Source organism: Vanellus vanellus, assembly GCF_965231255.1.
Source record: "Vanellus vanellus genome assembly, chromosome: 1".
In the NCBI taxonomy this organism is placed as follows: Eukaryota; Metazoa; Chordata; class Aves; order Charadriiformes; family Charadriidae; genus Vanellus; species Vanellus vanellus.
The window spans coordinates 57878255-57899289 of record NC_138905.1 but is presented as its reverse complement, the minus strand read 5'-3'; the positions used below and the strand labels follow the sequence as shown (position 1 = coordinate 57899289).

At 47.9% G+C, this 21035-nt stretch overlaps 1 protein-coding gene across 1 annotated transcript; it reads left to right on the top strand.

The window, feature by feature from the left end:
- Positions 1-1457: 1457 nt before the first annotated feature.
- GTPBP1 (GTP binding protein 1) lies at positions 1458-20997 on the top strand. The gene is made up of 12 exons (XM_082492191.1): positions 1458-1658; positions 7035-7146; positions 9618-9798; positions 10809-11157; positions 11609-11732; positions 13683-13797; positions 14257-14401; positions 14543-14725; positions 15530-15665; positions 16237-16415; positions 16922-17119; positions 18728-20997. Exons 1-12 carry the CDS (start codon positions 1467-1469, stop codon positions 18818-18820), a joined length of 2007 nt encoding a protein of 668 aa, XP_082348317.1. The 5' UTR covers positions 1458-1466; the 3' UTR covers positions 18821-20997.
- The last annotated feature ends 38 nt before the right edge of the window (positions 20998-21035 follow it).

The following is a 21035-nucleotide window of genomic DNA, read 5'->3' as shown; positions in this document are numbered from 1 at the left end:
CGGGAGGACGCGAGGAGAGCCGCCGGACCCCGCCGCCGCCGCCTCACCCGCTCCTCAGCCCCGGCCGCCCCACACCGACAGCCATCCGCGCATGCGCGCCGGGCCCCGCTCTTACAACCCACCCCCAACCCCTCCCGCCTTCCTCCGCCCCGTGACCCCCGCCCCCCGCGGCGCGCGTGCCCCGCGGCCCGCCCCGCACGCGCCGACGTCGCGCGCGCGCGCCCGCCCGCCCATCCTCTGACGTCAGCGGGCGGGGCGGCCCGAGGGGTAGTGGCGGTCCAGGTGTCCGCTCGAGGGGGAAGGCGAGCAGCTGTTCGGTTGCCCCCTCCCCCCGCGAAAGGGCCCGGGAGGTGGGCAGCGGGGGCCGTGCCCGGAGAGAGGGGCCGGCAGCCGGCTGGGTTTGCTGCCGGAGCGCGGACAGGGTTGGTTCCCGGCCCTGCGGTTAATTCGCCGCGTAACCTTAGGCGAGTTAATTTCCCTGAGCTTCAATTTCCCTTCCTTTCTTCTCGCCTGCTCAATTAAAAGGAGCGCCGAGTCTCACACCGCGGTAAACAAGTCGGGACGACTGAAGCGGTTTACCGCCTGGTGAATAAACATAAATCCTCCCCGGCTTCCCTGCGCGCCAGCCTGCAGCTTGTGGCGGCGGAGGAGCGGACGCGCGACCAGGCGGAGGAACAGGACGGGCGGCTTCCCCGCCGGCCGGCCCGCAAAAACCCCTCAGCGGGGGGGGGAGGGGGGGTGTCCCCCTATCCCCTTTCCTCGGCGCCGGCCTCCTGCCGGCGGCGCCCCCCGCGGGCGGGACCCTCAGGGTCTGAACGCCGCGGGCTCGCACGGTGAAGGGGCTTTCTGTCAGGAGCCCAGAGCCTGAGGGGGCGGCGGGCCGCTCTGCGGAGCCCCCGACGCCCGCCACCCTAGCGGAGCGCCCGGCCGGGACAACCAGACCGGCGGCTTAAAGGGACACCCGGCGCGCTCCTTCCCCATTCCATTGGCTGACACAACTGTCCATGAAAAAATCTCCTCTTTTTCATTGGCGAGAGTACACACCCACCAGGGCGGGCGCTGCCTATATGTGGTAGCGGCTTAGTCCCACCCGGTCGCTCGAGTTTTCTTATTCGATTGGTCTTCAGGGTTGTTTGTCACGAGGACCAGCTTTCTTATTGGGTAGAAAGCCCCGGACAGGTCGGGCGGGCTCTGTTGTGTGTGTATATATAGAAAACAAGTTGAGCTGGCAGTGGTTCTCCCATTGGCTTCGCGCGCTTTGCGGGGGTGTGGCCCTCCCTCATGAATAACAATCGCCCTGCCCACCGTCGTCATGGCTACAGGCTAATCGCCCCGTTCCTCCGCCGCTGATTGGCTGGCGCTGACTTGGCGGGCCGGGGGCGGAGCCCGCCGCACCTCCCTGGGCGGAGGGGCGGGCACAGGGAGGGGAGGGGGTAGGGTGGGGGAGGAGGGCCGGGGCAGGGAAGATGGCGGCGGCGGAGCGGAGCCGATCCCCGATGGGGGGCTCCCCGGTACCGGCCTGTATGTTCGCTCCGGAGCCCGGTTCCCCGGGCGGAGGGCCTCGCGTCGCGGCGGCCGCCTGTCCCCTCCGCGCCGCTTTCGACGCTGAGGACGGCGAGGCGCTCAACGGCGAGCCCGAGATCGACCTCACCAGTAAGGTAGGCCCGGCGGGGTGGGGGGGCGGGCGGCGGCGAGCGCCATCATCACCCCGCCGGGCTCTGCGATGCCCTCTCCCCGGCGGCCGCCTTGTCCCTGGGGTTGCCCCCCCCCGGCCCGTCCGGAGCAGGGCCGGCCCGTCGAGCCGCGGCCAGCCCCTCTCCCCGCCGCCCCCCTCACCTCAGGAGAGCCGAGGGGGGGCCGGGGGCCGCCTGCCTCCGCCGGGGGGTGTGTGTGGTGTGTGTTTCACCTCTCAGGGTTTCAAGCCGGGCAGGTGCTTTAACGTCTCGCCAACGTTTTTCCTCTGCGCTGGTTCTCTGTAGTTATCTCTGCTGCCAGTCGCGCTGGTTCCCGGGGCTTTCTTCGCAATCTTAAAAGCAGGTCAGAGCTCGTAACTTTTTTGGGGCACAAGGGCTCGACGGCAAGGGTGCCTTGCACTCACAGACCAGGTTACGGCAGCGCACAGAGGTTTGCTCGCCTTACACGGTTCCTTTCTAGGATCCGAGTGACAAAACTCTGTGGTGGTCTTGTTTCTGTCAGAATCTGTTCTCACTTCCATCTTGCAGGAAGGTACATTTTATTATGTGCATGCCAGAGCCCGCCACAGGCTACGTTAGCTGCCTTTCCACACTGCCTTCTGTTTTGTCCCAGTTGGCTGGTCTCTTTAACCATATACCTTTTACTGCCAAGAGTTTGATGTATCGTGGTGCCATCTCCCGCTCTAAAGTCTCCGGACGACTTCGTTTGGTCCGCTTGTAGTAATGTGATCCAGCATAGCTGGTGTTTCCTCCCGTTTTTCTGCTGTCCCTCCTCTTCATACTTCTAGCTGGAGTTGTTCCAAAAAGTCATGGATTTTCTTACCCTCTATGGAGAAATGGAGAGTTGTTGTGGTGTGTGGATGTGGAAACGTTTGTTTTTGAGGCGATGACTGGATATTTTACAATGTGGTACTCTATTAAAACAAATGTTATGAAGATGTCTTATAAGAAAGTAAAGAACAGAAATCAAACCTGCAGTATTTATTGAGTGACCTGTTCATGCCTTAATGAGCTGGACAAGATTTTGATACAGGATGCCAGTATCGATTTGTACTTTGTCTTGGATGTGGCTGATGTGGAAGAGGGCCCAGGAGGACACCAAGGGCTGTATAACTGATTCTTGACAGCCAGGAACCTGACCACAACTCCGACGAAGAGAGAGGAATGCTTTTCTCCCACAACCTCCATTTGTGTTGTCAGCCTGTCTTCCATTCCTAGAAATCTGCAGGCACTATGGAGGTGATAGGTAAGCATTTTTTTATCTTTATTGCAAGTTGCTTTTCCATACAGCAGGGTACACCTGCTATCTTTTCCCTAGACCTTTCATTCATCCCCATTTCAGATGACAGCTAAGACTACGAGCTCTGCCCCATCTCTCCAAGTTAGTCTCCCACTATGCACTCAAAACAGCAGTCCCACATGGTGAGAATGCAGTAGCTAACCTGCCCCCCCCCCCCCCAATTCCCCCATCTTTTCTGTCTTCCCAGTTGAATTGCTGCCCTCCAATTCCTGCTTAAAATGGGGATTCCCGATGCAGTCAGTTTGTTTGCTAGCTGCTACTTCTGTCCTGGTCTGACCCACCCCGTTGCTGTGTTACATATTTTTCTCCCAGTCCTCCCCCAGTGTGTTCATTGTAAGGTGTGCTCTTTTTAGAGGGGAACCCTTTGGGATGCAGTTATCAAGTGCACCTTGTCAGCTGGTCAAGCAAACGGTTCCATTCATCAGCACAAATTCATTATCATGTCGATCTTAATGGGTGTTTGTTTTCCCTTCAGTACCAACACACTGCAGTAGTAATCATCTTTCGGGTCAAAACCATATCACACAAGGCTATTAGTGAAGCTGATACTTATATTGGATCTACACTGACAATAGAACATTAATAGCACTTAACCTATGTCCACAAGAAATTGAAAGCAAAATATGACATTATAGAAGGTGCCTTTCCCCTGACTTCCCAATGGCTGGTGGCGGCCTTCCCGCCATGCAAAACATCAGGTTGTGTTATTCTGATAAAGAGCAGTACTACGTACCACATAGTATTTGGTTTGCCCTTAATCTTTATAGTTTGTCCACCTAATGGATATGGGATGCTTCTTTTGTAAGGACTGCCTGTAGTAGTGCTGATCTAACCTTAGCTCAATCTCACCGGTGTCTGGAAATTGCTGTTAATTAATACTACAGCCTCTTGATTGCTGTTGGGTAGTGCAGAATGTCACAGTCTAACTTGTCTCCCTGGAGTAAGCTCAGACAGCTGTAGCTATTACCCACCTCTAATGTATGTTAATCCCAAAACTGAACAGAGGAAAGGTGGGAAAAACCATCTCTCCCCAGTGTTTGGGAAGGGACTTTAGAGATGGCATCTCAAAGGTGTGAGCTATATTTCTTTCTGCTGTCATGAGAATAAAACAATAACTGGTGGTTACTTTTTTGCCCTATAGGAAATCTGAGGTTGCTAGACCTGCATGGCTCCTTCTGTTAACTGCTCAATGCCTGGCAAAGTGGACAGAACAAAAGTGAAAATTTTGTCTTTGTGAAAACCTCTGAAAAACAAGAATACATAGTCCAAGCATGGAGGGGATTACTCAAAGGTGAAAAGCAGAGAAGCCAAGATGGAGGGCCTCTGTCCGACCAAGGAGATGGCAAAGAACAGGCTCCCTCTCTCCAGGAAGCTAGCTAAAGAGCTCTTCAGAACAGCTAGTAAAGTCTTGTGATGACCTAGGAAACTGCAGAATTGGCTGGGCACTGCAGGCTGCAGAAACAGCTGTTAGAGATACTGAACAGCATTGGAAAGTGTGATCTATGAAAGCTGCTATTTGTTCTACACATCCTTGTCTTGACATCCCGCTATGTCATATCAGCCGTAATCTTCGTCGGCCCCAGGGTAGGCTTTGGAGGCACTCTACCACTGGAACACCCTTTGCATGGCAGTGAAGACAGCAGGGTGGGGGAACAGTGTTTTGAGCTGATGTGTGTGGGTATCGTGCTGTTTGAGCCCCCCAGCCCTCCTGCTTGGAACCACGAAGAAAGGCTACAGCGAGCTGCTCAGCTGAAATGTCCCCTGGTACTTTAGACAACACCCTGCCCTCTCACACTGCTGAAGCATTTGAACTCCTAGAAAAATGAAGCTGGTGATGAGACTTGAAGAAACTGAAGTTAGTGTGCCTCTACATTGGTGGCCCCTGTTATTTTATTGACCATTAAGTGCCTATTTGATAGATCTTCATGCGTCCCTGACCTGTGCTGGTGCACTAGCCTAAACAGTGAGCCTGTCTGCTGTGGTTCTAGGAATTCCTGAAAGTGCTTGTTGGGCAAAACAAGCCCTACACATCAACACACCGCCTTCCACTCCTGTCCTGATCAAGCCTCTGAACAGCTGCTGATTTCCCACTCAACACATTCACATCCAGTGGTCTCCTTTAAGAAGAAAACAAAACCAAAAGAACAACTAATAAAGGCAAAACAGTCCTCTGTAGCATGAAATAGAATGACTATGTGGCCTTCCAGATCAGAATGCTTTGCTACCCTTTGCAGACCATGCCAAGTAGTTAAAAGGCTGTGATAGGGCATGTGTCTAAAAGAGGCACATGAAGGTGATTGTGTCTCTTGTAGCTGTCTGGCCCTTGCAGACATGTAGATGCTGTGTGTGACCTTTAACATTTGAGGAAAGCATTGCTTTAGCTGCCTTAAACCTTCTAACCAGCACGTGCTGTCTGTGCTTCAATTTTCCAGATGTCTGCATCGCTATAGTTTTGAAAGCTGCTTAAGCGTTATTTGTAGGGTTTTGGGTTCCCTTACACTCTAGATTTCTAATCAAGTTCTTCATCAACTTTGTAGTAGTAGTAGTAGTAGGTGGTAAAGATAGTTCCTTGAATACACATTGTGTCAGCTGTTCTAGCAAGTCAGGCTGTGTTAGCAGAGAGTTGGGCAGGCTTGAAGATGTAATTAATCATTGTGAACTGCTGTAAACCATGTGTTTTAGGCAAATCTAGTGCAGATTTCAGACTGGCTTTAGTGCGTAGTGAGGGGGAGTACGTCTTTCTGGGCATGATTTTTGAACATGTATGTAAGGACAGCTAGTGGAAGTGTGGATTTATTGAGTGTTGTAGTGTGGCACAAGGCATGCCTACCCACAGAGCTATTGGTAGGTGATAGCCCTTACAACTCTTACACATTGCTGTTAAAAAGGCACTTTCAGTATCTCAATCGCAACAGCTATTGAGCCACTGTGCCAGGATGCTCGGCCACCATCAGATTTGTAACCATGGAGGTGGCCAGAGAGCAGGTAGCCAATCAGTCCTGAATGGGTGAGGAAGGTCTCCTCGGTCTGCCACTGCCATGCCACCATTGTGGCCACTCTGTGCAAGTGTCCTCATCTGCACTGTATGAGCATCACAGGTTTTTGCCAAAAATGGTGCTGCACCATTCTGTTCTAAGAAAAATCCTTCCTGAAGCACTGCCTCATTGTCCTCGTTTTCCTATTTGTTTCTGTCCACTTGATGCCTCTGTAGGGAAGGGTGAAGGAAGTTGTGGTTGTTGCAATAGCTGCAGTCAAAACTTGTCGGTAACACAGCTGTTGGCTTGCAAAATGCAGCTCTCCACTGGTAAAACGTCCAGATATGCTCGTGCAAACTGCTTTGTATGTCTGCCTGTCAGCATTGTAGTGTAAAGTACCTAAAGTTTTGGTAGGAGTTTGAAAATAATGTTTATTCATGTTCTCTCCTTCCCCTCTGCCCCCTCAGAAAACAAAAGGGGAGATCAAGTATGTGAAAGACTTAGAAGATACTCTAGGTTTTGGTGCCTAGGTGTGCTCTGCAGTGAGGTCTGGGTGGCTTCCTCTGGCTGTCCTGTCATGCTTTTGGGGAGCAGCAGTACTCTCTGCAGCGGAGACTCTGGAGTACCCAGATAAAAGGAATTTCTTTGGAGCAAATAGCTCCTCCCCTTTCTGTTTTCCTTGCATGGAAACATGTATTACACAGAAGCAGAAGTGGGATATTCGCTTAAATGTGGCTTTTAAACATTGGTTACTTCAAAATTAGGTGTTTGGTATTCTTATTTGTGTTGAAGTGTATCTTCCAACATCAATGAATTCTGAGCTCAGACAAATAACCTTGTGCAGTGTCACAAGGAAATAGCTGTCAACAGAGTTGGTTTAAAAAAAAACAACAAAACAAACAAACAAAAAAAACCCAAACAAAACCAAACCACCAGTAAAGCGGTCCTTGGAAAAGGGCTTCCTTTTTCAATAAACCACACTGATTGATTGTCCTTATAACTGAAGCTGCTTGTGAAATTGTTTGCTTGACATCTGCAAATTGGATATTTAATCTTTTTTTCCAGCTGGTGATGGTGAGTCCAACTTCAGAGCAGTATGACAGTTTGCTCCGACAGATGTCAGAGAGAATTGATGAGGGATGTGGGGAGACCATTTATGTCATTGGTCAAGGATCGGGTGAGTATGGCTTCCTGGGGAAAACAATAAAAAATGTTAAAACTATAAGAAAAACCTAGTTCATCTAACTGGATTGCTGCTGAAGGTAGTACTTACTTCTCCAGAATAACTTGGAAACCTCCATATAAAGTATAGCAGAACATGTAGGATAGATTCTCTTATTTTATTCCTGCCAGTAACTGTCTTATGTAGTGGAGCTAAACATATTTTTTGTATAAAATCATACAAGTTCTTTTTGGAAATAAAGCATAAGTTGTCTGGGCACACCAGGAGAAGACGAAGAATCTGAAATTACAATAACGGTTTTAGTACAGACGTCCTCAATGTTTGATGGAGGTCTTGTTCTCTCTGGTTTTGTTTACTTCTCCATTGTAAATAACAATATTCTTACCCCACAGGAATGTATTGGAGATACTTCAGATAGCCAAATATATGCTGCTGACTTTCTTTGTTAGTGTGTGTCTGTACTATGGAGAGAAATGTTTTCCTTTTCTCAGCATGAGGCCTTTATTGTCGCATTAACTCGGGTGTGACTGCAGTCATTTGCCTTTGCAGATTTTAGCAGTTAGCATGGATTACATTTTTGTTCTTTTTCACAATTTGAATATTTGCATCTGATACTGGTAAAATAATATTGACCATGGCCTTGCTTTGAAATTGAAATTCCTTTTCTGAATGCAAAAAAAAAAATATCTATGGCTATCATAAGGCTAAAGGCTTATTTCAAACATACTATATATCTGCTGGATATCAAGTTGTTATGATCAGACATTCTACTAGTTACTGTGTTTGACGAAGAATACAAAACCCTGGTCGTCAGTGCCAGGGTTGGCTGAGATAATGGAGGGAGAGAGTTGTGTTACCTCAGAACTGTGTGGTTTTTTTGGTTTTCTTGGTGTCTTGCGAAGCAGCCATTGGTCACGTAGCCAGGATCACAGGGATGATGCTTTTGCGTCCAAGCGAGCTTCCCACATGTAGTCTGAACCCTTGGTGTTTGGGATAACCACATCTGCAGTGGAGACCTAGCTAGTCGGGCTAGTAACTGCTTTCTGCTCTAGGATACCTTGTGAGGGTGTTAACTGGTAATGTTTGCAATGATATGCATAGAAGTAGGCATTTGTTTCTTAAAATAAGAGCTAAAACTTCTGACTTCATTTTGGGTTGCTGCATAGTCAAGGAAGATGGGATTCTTTTCTGTAAATTTGAAAAAATAGCCAACAGAAAAAAAAAAAGTCTTGGTATCCCCGCCACCGTCCCTCCTTCTCATTCACTTTGAGTGTCTGTGACTTTGATCATCATGGATACCCAACTCGGATGGCTGAGAAGCGAGTGAAGACTTCCAGGAAGCTTACTGCTTCACCAGTAGTGACCTCTCCCTTCCTCCCTTGGCTCTACCCTCTCCTGTCCCCTACTTCTCATTCCCTGTCTATGACCCAAGACCCACTGCCTCAACAGCTTCTCAGCCAGCTTATGAGCTAGGGTGGAAGTCACCCAGCAACTCTACTTGTTGTAGAGCTGTGCACTAGTTAAAATGCTGATTAGTTCATGCAAACTGCAGTTACTGCTTACCAGCTGATGAGTCAGCTGTGCGTGTGAATGCGCACACAGCAATAGCTTTGGTCATCCAGGTGCTATGTGGCTCTCCACCTTTGTTTGTTGTTTTGTTTTTTTTTACCCACAGAGGAGATTCTGGCCTGAAATCTGTGCAGCTTCTCAGCACCTGGGTTAAGAGAGCAGCTGAGAGCTGTGGTGGCCTTTAAACAGTCTAGATGGTTGCCACTGGCTTGCTCTGACTGTCAGCTCTTTGCTTGGGTGGGCTGTTCAGAGGTAGCAGTGCCTCCCTGGGTTTTTTTTGGCCTCATATGCTGTCAGCATTTCTTTAAATTGCCAGGGCAAAAGCAATGAGACATGCCAAAAACAGTGTTTTAACTGGAGTACGTGGGGGCTAAAGAAATTGCTGGGCGGGCCAGACTTGCAGAAAACGTACACTTGGGATGTGGTTTTACAAAATAAGCTGATTGTTTAAATTGGTCCCACATTCACTAGTTAATTGTGGTGATATTTCAGTCTGAGCTTTCCTTTTGTTAATGCTTTTCCCTTTATTGCAATGCAAGAGGAGATGTTTTATCTGACTGAAGGAAATTGCACGCAAAGTACCTTCAGCATGTGAAGTAAGGGAATTAGACAGAAATGTGTCTTTCTTGCCAATCCCTGAGTATTTGCTTGTAGAAATTGTGAAGAAAACTCCTCTAGATGAAAGATGGTGCTTTTCTAGTATCTTTTAAGACTTAGAGTGAGGACCATCCTTTTTTATTGTGGGCAAAGGGTGCCTGTTCTGTTCACATGGCTGACATCTCCAGTCTACATATAAATCCCGATTGGTGTGAAAGTCCCCGGCAGAATGACGTTGCTGCTGGCTGTTGCAAGATGATGCTCACTAACTGCCCTTTGTCTCCTCAACATCACACTAGACGGGACTGAATACGGTCTGAGCGAGGCAGACATGGAAGCATCCTATGCCACGTTGAAGAGCATGGCAGAGCAGATCGAGGCAGATGTGATCCTCCTGCGGGAGCACCAGGAGGCAGGGGGCAAGGTGCGCGACTACCTTGTACGGAAACGTGTGGGTGACAACGACTTCCTGGAGGTCAGGTGAGGAGCCGGGTGGAGACAGGGTTAGTCAGCAGCCCAGCTGCATTTTTACCCTGTGAGCTGTCAGTGATGCTGAGCCAGCAACGCTGTTTCGAGTCTGGGTGTTGTAGCTACCCAACAAAGGGAATGGAGCTTGGCCACTCCTTGCTAATGAAATTGCCTTTTTGTTGTTGTTGCTGTCTCTTTTGTGAACAAACTGTGGAGATTTGCCTGTGTTTAGCTGAGGGCTGTTGCGCTCTGGGTGACAGCTTCATAGTTTGGGGATCTTTTGTGGGCTGGAATCCCAGTGGGGAGTCACATGTGCACGTGTGTCTGTGTGTGTGTGCATATATGCTGCTCGAATACAGTACTTTTGACTAAGGGTTCAGTTCTATTACAAAGCTGTGATGATCCAAGTCACCTTTTAATGGCCATCTAATAGCTTGTGTAGCATGACTTGAGAGTCTGCCCAGACCTGGATGCAATAGATTTCCAGCGTTTGCCAACAGCCATAATAGCTACCTTTATCAGAGACAAGGAAGGAGATTGCTGTAGGAGAGGGTTTTCCCCTAAACCATTTCATTGTTGTTTGAACTTTTCCTTTTTTGGGAACAGCAATTTAAATTTCTGTGCTCTCCCCAGCACTTGGTGCTATTGCAACAGACACATAGGAAGAAGGCAGAGGTACTCTAGACCAAGTTGGGATTTAGACTTTCTTTTGAATTGCCATATGTATGCATTGGATGGAGAGACTTGGAGTTGGACAATAAACATTTTGTATAGCATCAAGCAATGTTGAGTTGAGCTGTCTGTTTGGGGCACCCGTGACATGTTTCCACAGTCTGGGATCTCCACTGTTAACTAATAACTGTGAAAGAAGGTCTAACATTCTTCAATCTCTCTTTGAAGGTTAGGCAGAAAAAGCTGGTTATTTGCAGGAGCAGTGGTGTTTGGGGTTATTTTTTTTGATTGCTTGTTTGTATCTTCAGGTATTGGATTTTACCAGGTTCCTTTTTCCTTTTTCCCTCCAGGGTAGCAGTGGTTGGCAATGTGGATGCAGGGAAGAGCACGTTGCTGGGTGTCTTGACACATGGCGAACTAGACAATGGCAGAGGCTTTGCTCGGCAAAAGCTCTTCCGCCATAAGCATGAGATTGAGTCAGGCCGCACCAGCAGTGTGGGCAATGACATTCTGGGCTTCGACAGCGAGGGCAACGTGGTGAACAAGCCCGACAGCCACGGTGGCAGCTTGGAATGGACAAAAATATGTGAGAAATCCACCAAGGTCATTACTTTCATTGACCTGGCTGGTCACGAAAAGTACCTGAAAACCACCGTCTTCGGCATGACCGGCCATTTACCCGACTTCTGCATGCTTATGGTAGGTAGCAAGAAAGATGTATGGTACCAGCATGAGCGAGGCTGTTCACAGCTTTAACAGCCTCAACTTCTTTCCTGCTGCCAAGTGACTGGTGTTGTGGAGGGAGGCAGCATCTCCCAGAGGTGGAGAGCAGCAGCCACAGTGAATATATGTAGCCAGGGCTCTGAGGCAGGTGCCCCAGGACTGTCAGTCTCAGGTGGGCCCAAGGTGTACGGTTCTTGAAAACTGAAAGATTTCTAAACTCCAGCACACCTTGCTAAAATTGAGGAGCAATGAGCCCTTAGCCGATGTCCAACAGCATTTGAAATGAGATGGGTCTGCTCATACAGTCCCAGTGATGCATCTACAACCTAATCACAGCCTATTGCATATCTGACACAAGACCTTCTCTATAACCCAGCTCACTGCAGGAGGAACGTTTACATCACCGTGTCTTGTATCCCTGGTGTAGGTTGGCAGTAACGCTGGGATTGTTGGAATGACCAAGGAGCACTTGGGCCTGGCACTTGCACTTAACGTTCCCGTTTTTGTTGTGGTGACCAAGATCGACATGTGTCCTGCCAACATCCTGCAAGGTGAGTCTTACAAGCTCTCTCCCGGGCTTTTTCTTACCTGTGTATGTGCTGTTGTCCTCTGCTTGGGTTGAGGAATTACTGCTGGAGGAAAGCTGCCTTTATCTGGTTTTGAGTGCATCTTAAACACCTTTCAGAAATCTATCCTTTTCCCTTGCCCATTTTGTAGGCAGTTCACTCGTAATCACCTTTTCAAAATTACTCGAGTTGGGGGACTCATCTGGGAAAGCTGAAAGTGTTTGCTACGGGGTTTTGCTTAACTGAGCTCTAAGGGGAGAAGCTTATGGTTGTTGTTGTGGCTTCATGTTCTCTCTGGATATTTAAACCTGGAGGGAAAACCTGGAAGTTCTCTTGAAGGCTGCTTTCCTTCTTGCCCACAGTTTGAGTATGATCTTAATCTGTGATCAAGCTTGTTCTCTGGCAGCCATTAGGTGAAGGGGCAGCTGCTTGTTACATCCTGCTCACCTGGGTATTTCTCAGGTACGCTGGCATAACTACAGCAGCTCCTTCCTCTGAACAACCAACCAGCACTTAATAAATCCTGGTTCAAAGCCGCTGCATATGTGGGCTGTGGTATCAGGACTGGACTGGACACAAGTGGGAATGGCAATGAACAGCAGGGGCTAGTGACTTTTATGCTCAGCAACAGTTAAAGCAGCACCTCTAACCCTAGCAGTGACCCTTTAACCTGTGCTTGACATTTTTTCAGGCTGTGACCAACTCTCACCTTTAAAATTTTCTTGATGCATTTCTCACACCTTCAGGAACGTGCTGTGGTTAGTTGGAGCAATGCTTTTTTTGATGAGCAGTCCCGAGAATCAGGAAAATGAATGCTCCCAGTACTGCCTGTGGTTAGTTCGTTATTGTAAAAATCCTAAATACGTTTCAGGTAAACAGACGCCTGTGATCAAAAGATAATGTGAATATCTCTATAATTGATGTTTGGCAAATAAAGGTAAGGCCCGACCATAAGATAATAACTGGGAAGGAAGGAGAACATTTGGCTCAGGTTGAGGAGAGAAGAGCTGCTCTTGGGAGAAGCCACTCCTGTGTCATATTCTGTTTAAATTAAATAGACACACGATTTGGCTCAAGCGTATCTGTGAAAAGCAGATGGCATGATTAGATGTTTGTGTTTCTGTATCCAAAACATTACTTTCCCATAGGCAATCATTTGTTCACAAAAACCATCTAATTGGATGACAATTGTAGAATATAAATGATTTGCTCTTTTAAGCCCTTAATAGCCTTTGATTTCCCCTCTCATTTATTATAAGGTGCTTTGCAGGAGGCTGATGCTAGTGCATCAGGTAACGTCCCTGCTGGCTGATAGATATGAGGCTTAGAAAAAAACTTAAAAAGAGACAAGAGATCAAAGTTGGAAGCCATGAGATTTGTCCCCAAATACTTATTTCTGGATCTTGTCTACCTACACTGTCCTAGTCTGTGATGGTGGTCTTTACCTCTTTCATGCTTCCCTAACCTTCTAGGGCAGGTTGATTGCTAGGCAGTGTGTTGAGGTCAGTTTGGTCAAAATTGATTTCTAATTAACGTATTCTCAAATATATCTGTTCCCAGGTGCTGCTGGTTTTCAATGAATTCAGTATGAAAAATCCTTTATAGTATTAGGAAATAACCGTGTAACTGCTTAAAGCTACTTAACAGACAGCTATAAAATCTGTACTTCGCAGTATTGCACTTGCAGATGCGAATATGTATGTTCATGTATGGTGTCGCTTGGCAGCAAGCTAGCTGGCACGAAATGGAAGATGGAATGGCTCCTAAGTCCCTCCTGGGCTGCAGCAAACTCATAGTCTCACTCACATACCTTTAGCCATCTTCTCCTGTCTATTTGTGGCAAAAGCACCCATCTCCCTTCGGGGAGAGACCCCACAAAAGCGATTTGTAAAGACGGGAGATGCTGCCCTAACAATATTCATTTCACCCTTTAAGAAACCCTGAAGCTGTTACAGCGACTGCTGAAGTCCCCAGGGTGCAGGAAGATTCCCGTGCTGGTTCAGAGCAAGGATGATGTCATTGTAACAGCCTCCAACTTCAGCTCAGAGAGGTAACGGGAGTAGAGGAGAGTCGTTTCTCTTTTGATCCTATTTGAAGACTGGGTGAGAAGATTCAGAAAGAGAATCCCATTGTCTAGATGTGTGAAGGTTGTATCTGCCATGTGATGTGTTGATTCCATCAGAATGTGTTGATTCTGAGATTGACCTGTTTGTGGTCCCCTCCGTGAGGCAGAAATGAGAGGCTGCTTCTGGGCAGCCTGCAGAAGATGGCAGGCTATTCGGCTTCCTTCAGTCCTGGAACCTTCCACCTGTTCCTGAATGTCATTAGAAGGCAGAGGCAATGTTGCAGGTTTTCAGACATGGGGTGTTGTGCATCTGACTGCTTGCCAGGCTCTCCCTTCCTAGCACTGTGTATTGAATTCAGTCCCAAGATTTTGGATGTCTCCCTACATGTGGAATTCCAGGCAGGGAGGTGAACTAACTCCATTTTCATCATTTTTCCTTTACAGGATGTGCCCGATTTTCCAGATTTCAAATGTCACTGGGGAGAACCTAGATTTGCTGAAGATGTTTCTTAATCTCTTGTCTCCACGGACCAGTTACAGGGAAGAAGAGCCAGCAGAATTCCAGATAGATGATACTTACTCTGTCCCGGTAAGGGGCCTGGTATTTGAATAATTTTCTGCTCACTCTCTCAGGTTGAAGAAGGCATCTCCCCTAGAGAGGGCAGTTCTGGACCTCTTCTGCTACTGTGGCTGAGTGACCCCAATTACTGTTTTTTCTTTTTTGGCATAGGGTGTAGGAACAGTTGTGTCTGGGACGACACTGAGGGGCCTAATCAAGCTAAATGATACCCTGCTGCTGGGGCCAGATCCCCTTGGCAACTTCCTACCTATTGCTGTCAAGTCCATCCACCGCAAGAGAATGCCCGTCAAAGAAGTGCGGGGAGGCCAGACTGCCTCCTTTGCTTTGAAAAAGGTGAGATGATCTCCTCTAGACCCCCAGAACAGGAACCACCCTCCTAATTTTAGAGTGCTCTTGGAGTTCAGCCGCAATCAGACTGCTTCTGCAAACCTCAGCTGCCTCATTTCACAGCCCGTTAGAAATCGCATAGAACCTCTGTGGGTCCTATGTCCCAGTTGCTCCAGTTGACAGCTGCCAGGTAAAAGCAGTGGGACCCATGGTAATGAGGAGTAGCGTTGGAGGCACTGCAAGAGAAGTTTCCTCTTGTGGTCCAACTGCATTAGTGACCTGAGCAAGGTATTTACACCCTCCACTTTATTCCTCTCAACTTGTAGAACCAGCTGCATTATTTGGGGTTTAAAAATCAGCAAAATTTGATGCGATTCCTTTGGTGAAAGGTTTCTGTCAATAGAAGCTGCACTGATTTTAAGGAGATATAGTTTAAGCTCTACCAAACTTCATGTCTTCAGTCTTATCATTTTGTGTTAACAGACATCATGCTTTTAGAGAGATCATCTGTTTGGTAATGTGCAACCAGGATGTATGTTTTGCTTTTAAAGGATCAGTGAGTTAAAACTTCTGCGTCCAGCATTCCCAGCTCTCTAACTAAAGCTTCCTCAGAAACTTCAGCTGAACTTGATTTTTGCAGCCTTTGCATAACATCATTACATACTGCTAAACAGCTCTGGCTTTGCCTTTTGGTGAGCATGAGTTAATATTTGTGAAATCCCTTAGGATCCTTCTGGATGCAGCCAGCCAGAGAAGCAAATTTCTTCCCTGGAGAATAATGCTAAGGTTTTTTGCGTCTCTGCTTTTCAGATAAAGCGTTCTTCCATCCGGAAAGGCATGGTAATGGTGTCACCCCGCCTGAATCCACAAGCATCGTGGGAGTTTGAAGCAGAGATTCTGGTGCTCCATCACCCCACCACCATCAGCCCACGATATCAGGCCATGGGTATGTGTCTCAGCGTTGTCTCATCTCTGTTTCCCAGCGGTAACAGTTTATATCAGCTCTAGCCTGAGATAATTTTTCTCCCGATGGCTCTGTCAGCCTGAATATAGGTTCCTGGTCTGACCTTTCCCAGGAATGCATTAGAGAGAGGGGAGGGAGCTGACAGAGGAGAGTGGTGAAGGCTGCAGGTGAAAAGGAGATGTGTGACTCCAAGTGTACTTGGGGTTTGCCTGAGCCAGATCTCCATGGTGTGAAGATTCTTCAGCTTCAAATGCTGACTGAGAGACATTTTAGGTTGTGCCCTCTAGCCTGGCTGGTTGGCATGTAGGATTCCATTGAGGATGCTTCAGCAAAGTCTCCATTTGAAGGCAACTGTTCTAGCTTCTATGTGTTTTCTTTTTGAGGACTGAACAAAGGCAGCCATGTGACCCATATAGTCTTTGGTACACAGTAGATTTTTACATTCCAAACTCAGCGCTCTTAGCTGGAGGGTAGCGAGAGCTGCCTTAGATGTCTGAAGCTTATTCCACTAATGGCACTGACTGTTGAAAGCCTTTGTTCATTGCATTCACAGTGCATTGTGGCAGCATCCGTCAGACAGCCACAATTCTCAGCATGGACAAGGACTGCCTGCGGACGGGGGACAAAGCCACGGTGCACTTTCGCTTCATCAAAACCCCGGAATATTTACATATAGACCAGCGTCTGGTCTTCCGTGAAGGCCGCACCAAAGCTGTTGGTACCATCACTAAGGTAAAGGCTGAAGAGTCCGACTTTTTTTTTTGCCCATTAGCTACTTTTGGCGCTGAGAAGCCAGCAGGGGAATCCAGATGGCTCTGGAAAATTGAGGGAAGAGGGCATCTGTTGATCACAAACATCAGCCCTGACGTGGGTCGCAGATGACCAATGTGCTTTGTTGTGTGGTGGGTCTTAGCCAGTGTGAATGAGGGAATGCGAAGCCGGGGGTGAGCCAGATGCCTCTGGTTCTTACAGCTTAGTCTCTTTCTGACAGCTCATAGCTGGTCATCTTGAGGAGGGCTGAGTGTCACCTCAGATGAGTGGCCCTTTCTACCCTGTAAGAGTTCTTGAAGGCAGCTCAGTGGCCTAAATTTCTTTGAACAGCTGCTGCTGTATTCTTCTCCCTATAGCTATTGCTATCAATTCTGTCAAAGCTTTTTCTTAAAAAGCAGTGTTGAACCTTGCCATATTGGCCTCGCTATTTTAATGCTGATTTTGGCCTCTCCGTTTGTAATTTGCAGTTACTCCAGACCACCAATAACTCACCAATGAACTCCAAGCCACAGCAGATCAAGATGCAGTCAACCAAGAAGGGAACTGTTACGAAACGAGAGGATGGTGTTCCCCCAGCTGGGACAGCAGCTGGAGGCCCACCAGCCGGGGACGAGGCCCCCTCAACAGCTGCAGTGCCACTGACACCTACTGCCCTGCAACCATTGGTAAGTGAGGAAAATACCATGTCTGTCCTAGCTGTTTGCATCCTGGTTTCATCTGTTGGAGGAAGGGCACTCTAAAGCATAAGCATTATCCCCTCATACTCTTGAACTCACTTTGGGACTCAATGTGCAACAGAAACAAATAGAAATATAAGTAGTCTCACAGCAGAAATCAGAATTCTCTGATGACTGGATGACTCCTCATGGCTGATCTTTGATCAGCTAGCAGCTTAGGGTCCTGGGACAATTTGAGTTGGACTTCAGGAAGTATCTAGTCTAACCTCCGCCTCTAAGTAGGATTAGCTGTGAGGTCAGACCAGGTTGCTCAGGGTTTTATCCAGTCATGTCTTGAAAAGCTCCAAGGAGGAAGACTGCACAACCTCCCTTGGCAACCTGTTTCACTACTTGATTGGGCTCACAGTGAAGAAGCGTCTCCACATAACCAGTAGCTGAACTAGTGAAGCATCTAACAACCAGTCACAGAATGGGACTCTGCTCTCCGAGTGAGAGGTAGAACATCCCTACACTAGAGAAATTACAACCTAAATCCTAGTATCAGACACAGGTCATCTGCCCCGTCAAGGAAAGAGGATAGAGATGTCCAAGGAGGAGGACAGACTTATCTTTTGAGCGAAATTTATCGAGGTTGTTTTGTTGGTTAGAACTTCTCAGCTTGGCTTGTCCGAGAAGGATACCTAGCCTTTCTGGCCTGAAGGGAATGGAAACTCAATTCTAGATGCAGGCTCTGGGAGCTATTTATCAGCTTTATTACATGGAACTTCTCCTTTTAGTGTACTTATCTAGTAAGTAAAAGGTTCAGGAACTGACTCTTTCAAGAGACCTGGTCAGTGTTGCCCCTCTTAATTTTAGCTATCTTAGTTGTCGTTGGTCAAATTCTCACCCTCTTGAGCCAGGCTGGCTGCTGAAAGAGGGCCCTCTGGCAAGGGTTCTCTCCCTTTGCATTTGCCTGTGGCTTTTTACAGATGCCCCGTCTCCTCCTTGTCTTGTAGCATCACTGTGGTTGCAAGTAGTTCTCCCAGCTTGCTCTTTGTTTTGTCCCTCCCCCTGAGAGTCTGTGTTGCTTTTGTTCTTGCTTACCTCTGCCTCTCTCTCCTTGCTGCTTCCCCTCAGCCTGCACTGGACGAAGAGCCCCACATCCGTGAGGGCAATAAGGTATTTGGCTGCTTTAAAAGAATGGTGGGCTTGCTGGCCTGAGGCTGGGAACAGAGTCGGGTTAGCAAGAGAGCCCTGGTAGGGGGGTGGGGGGCTCTCTTTGCATTCTGCTCAAAGCCAAGGGAGCCTGAGGCCTCGATTTCCTGGATGCCAAGTCCTACAGGACCTGCTGACTCTCGTGGAAGTGAAGCATTCAGAAAATTGGGAGATTGGGTCCTCCCCAGCTTGAAGGGCTGAACTTCATGGTGTATCTGTACCTCCTCCTTCCTTCATGGTGTGTCTGTCTGCCTTATCTCCTTCCTGCGGTGGCAGGAAGCTGATCAGTCACAACTGCCCTCCTGCTGTCTGGACATGTGTGTAATCCCTCTGAGCTCCTGCTGTGTTGATACTCTGATTCAGAGGTCGCTGTGCACTGAAGTGTATCTTCTTGTTTTTCAGTCAAAAGTCGGAGGAGGAGGCCGGCGACGTGGGGGTCAGCGCCATAAAGTGAAGTCTCAGGGAGCCTGTGTGACTCCTGCCAGTGGCTGCTGAATTTCTTACTCCTCCTCCCTCTGAGGAATTCCTCCCCTTCCCTTCATTTGTTATCCAAAAGATCCAGAGCAGCTTAAACCAAAACCCATCCCAGCTGATTGGCTGCAGAGGAATCGTCCCTCCTCCCTGAAGGAAGCAATGGAGAGGAGCGTAATTTGTAAGCTAATGAAGGTGATAAGACACACAGAACTGAGTAACTGACACCTTCCTCCTCCCCCTATCGACACATTTTTGTACATCATGGGCTTAGTTTTTATTCTTATTAGTTTTTATTATATTTTGTGTGCATGAAGATGAGAGGAGAGTCTGGATAGAACTGCGAAGAGCCAGTTAGCTGCCTCCCTCCTCCCTCACCCCATTCTCTCCACAGGACTTGCTGCTCTCCTCCTGTTTGCTGTCTCAGATCCAGGGGTTATCAAACGCCTGAAATTTCAGACTTGCAAAGGTTAAACCACGTTGCTTAGGGTGGCTCCATAGGGCATTGTTTCCTCACCACTGTGGCCCCATGCCAAATATGTTTTTGGATTCCTTCCATCATAAACTATTTCTAAGTGGGTTTAATTTAATGTTGTAGTAACCGAAGTTTGAAGGAGATGGTAAGAAATATTATTTGGAAGTCTGAGAAGGAAGCAAATTGGAAAGCAGTTCTTGGTGTTAGGTTGAGGAATCCTATACTAAATATCCTTCTCAAATACATTGATAGCACTTAAGATTTTAATTAGAGACAGAATATAAATGGGCAGTCATTTGTCTATCTTGTTCCCCTTCCCGTCGTGCTGCTTTTCCTATTGTTTGTTCAGTGCACATCATTGGAGCAAATCTAAGCTGGCTCTCAAGGCTGCGGCAGCTCAATTGACAGTATTAAGACTATAGTGCAGGAACACTCGGTCCATCCCTTGAGCCAGAGAAAGCCTTCTCACCTCGATGGACAGAGATCACAGGTGGGAATATACCTTTGGAACAGAGACACCAGGAAAACGTGACTTTCCCTTGACTTGGTTTACTCCAAGATTTCCCAAATCTTTTCTGGAACTCACTGGCCAAACTTTGCCATGGCAGAGGTATGATTTGTCTTCTCCCCTCTTGGCCGAAGAGGGCAATAATGAATTGGTACCAAACTTGTAGAAGTGCTTTCAGGTTTGGAAGTACGTGGTAATTTTTCTGACTTTCATTTATTCTTTTTGATTGTAATTTTTTTTAATGACAAATTCTGGCTTCTGCAGGAAGGACCTGCAAGGACGGTCTATGAATCAACTTTATTGTTATCATGTGTTTTTTAACCCCGGCTTTAACCCTGCCTCTTCGCTTTGCTCCCGTGAGGACAGGAGTTATCCTCTGCCAGCTTGTGGTGAGCTGTGGGAGCATGGTAGCATTTTGAGGGAGGAGGTGGTATCCTCAGCAAATCATTGCTCTCCCCAGCAGGTGCAGTCAGCCTCGGTTTCTTTGAGGGCTTCCTCCTCCAATGAAGGACTTTTATTTTAATTAGAGGGAGACTGAAAGGTTTCTGTCCCTCCATAGCGGGTTGTTCCTGTTCCTCACTCTGTGGCACCTGTGTGGAGTTCATTCCAGTTCACCTTGTGATTCAAGGTAGGCTTTCAAGCCGAGTGAGTGACAGCAGGCTCGGGGGGGTAAAGAGCGCATCTCCTGATGCCAGCACCAGCACTCCAAGAGCATTAAGTGGCGTGGGAGAGGTGAGGAACGTGGTTTGGAGATGAGGATACTTTGCCTTAGAGACTGCAGTGGCCTGAGTGTGGGTGGAAGCGGGGAGGTGAGACAGTCCTTTCCAAGCTATGTGCCTAAATACCAGCACTCCCCTGGTGAGGGAGGAACTATAGGCGGCTACAACACTAATAGCACCCGCATTGTGACGGGGTGTGAAGTGTGGCTAAGCAGGGCATGAGGGCCTGGTTCATTTGTCTTCTGGCCCTGTAGCAGCATCAAACTGCATCTGATTTCACTGCCCTCTGCTTCCGAGGGGAGCAGGGAGCTCCAGGCGGTTTTCTTTTTCTCCATTCCTTGTGCTCCGAATGAAGGAGACTGCCGAGACTGGAAGAGGGTTTACTTCAGTTTGTGCAAAGGAGGTGGTGTGATCTCTCTTTTGTGACCAGCATTCAAAGATCACTCAGGCTGGTGTGATCTATAAAATAAATTTTAAAAAAGTTTGTTCCAAGTTAAAAGTATGTCTTGTTCCTTTTTTGTCTTGCTGGAAAAGCAG

Coding starts and splice junctions, on each gene's coding strand:
- GTPBP1 (XM_082492191.1), top strand. CDS start 1,467: ATGGCGGCGGCGGAGCGGAGCCGATCCCCGATGGGGGGCTCCCCGGTA. Junction 1,659..7,034: donor AGATCGACCTCACCAGTAAG/GTAGGCCCGGCG, acceptor CTTTTTTTCCAG/CTGGTGATGGTGAGTCCAAC. Junction 14,402..14,542: donor ATGATACTTACTCTGTCCCG/GTAAGGGGCCTG, acceptor TTTTTGGCATAG/GGTGTAGGAACAGTTGTGTC.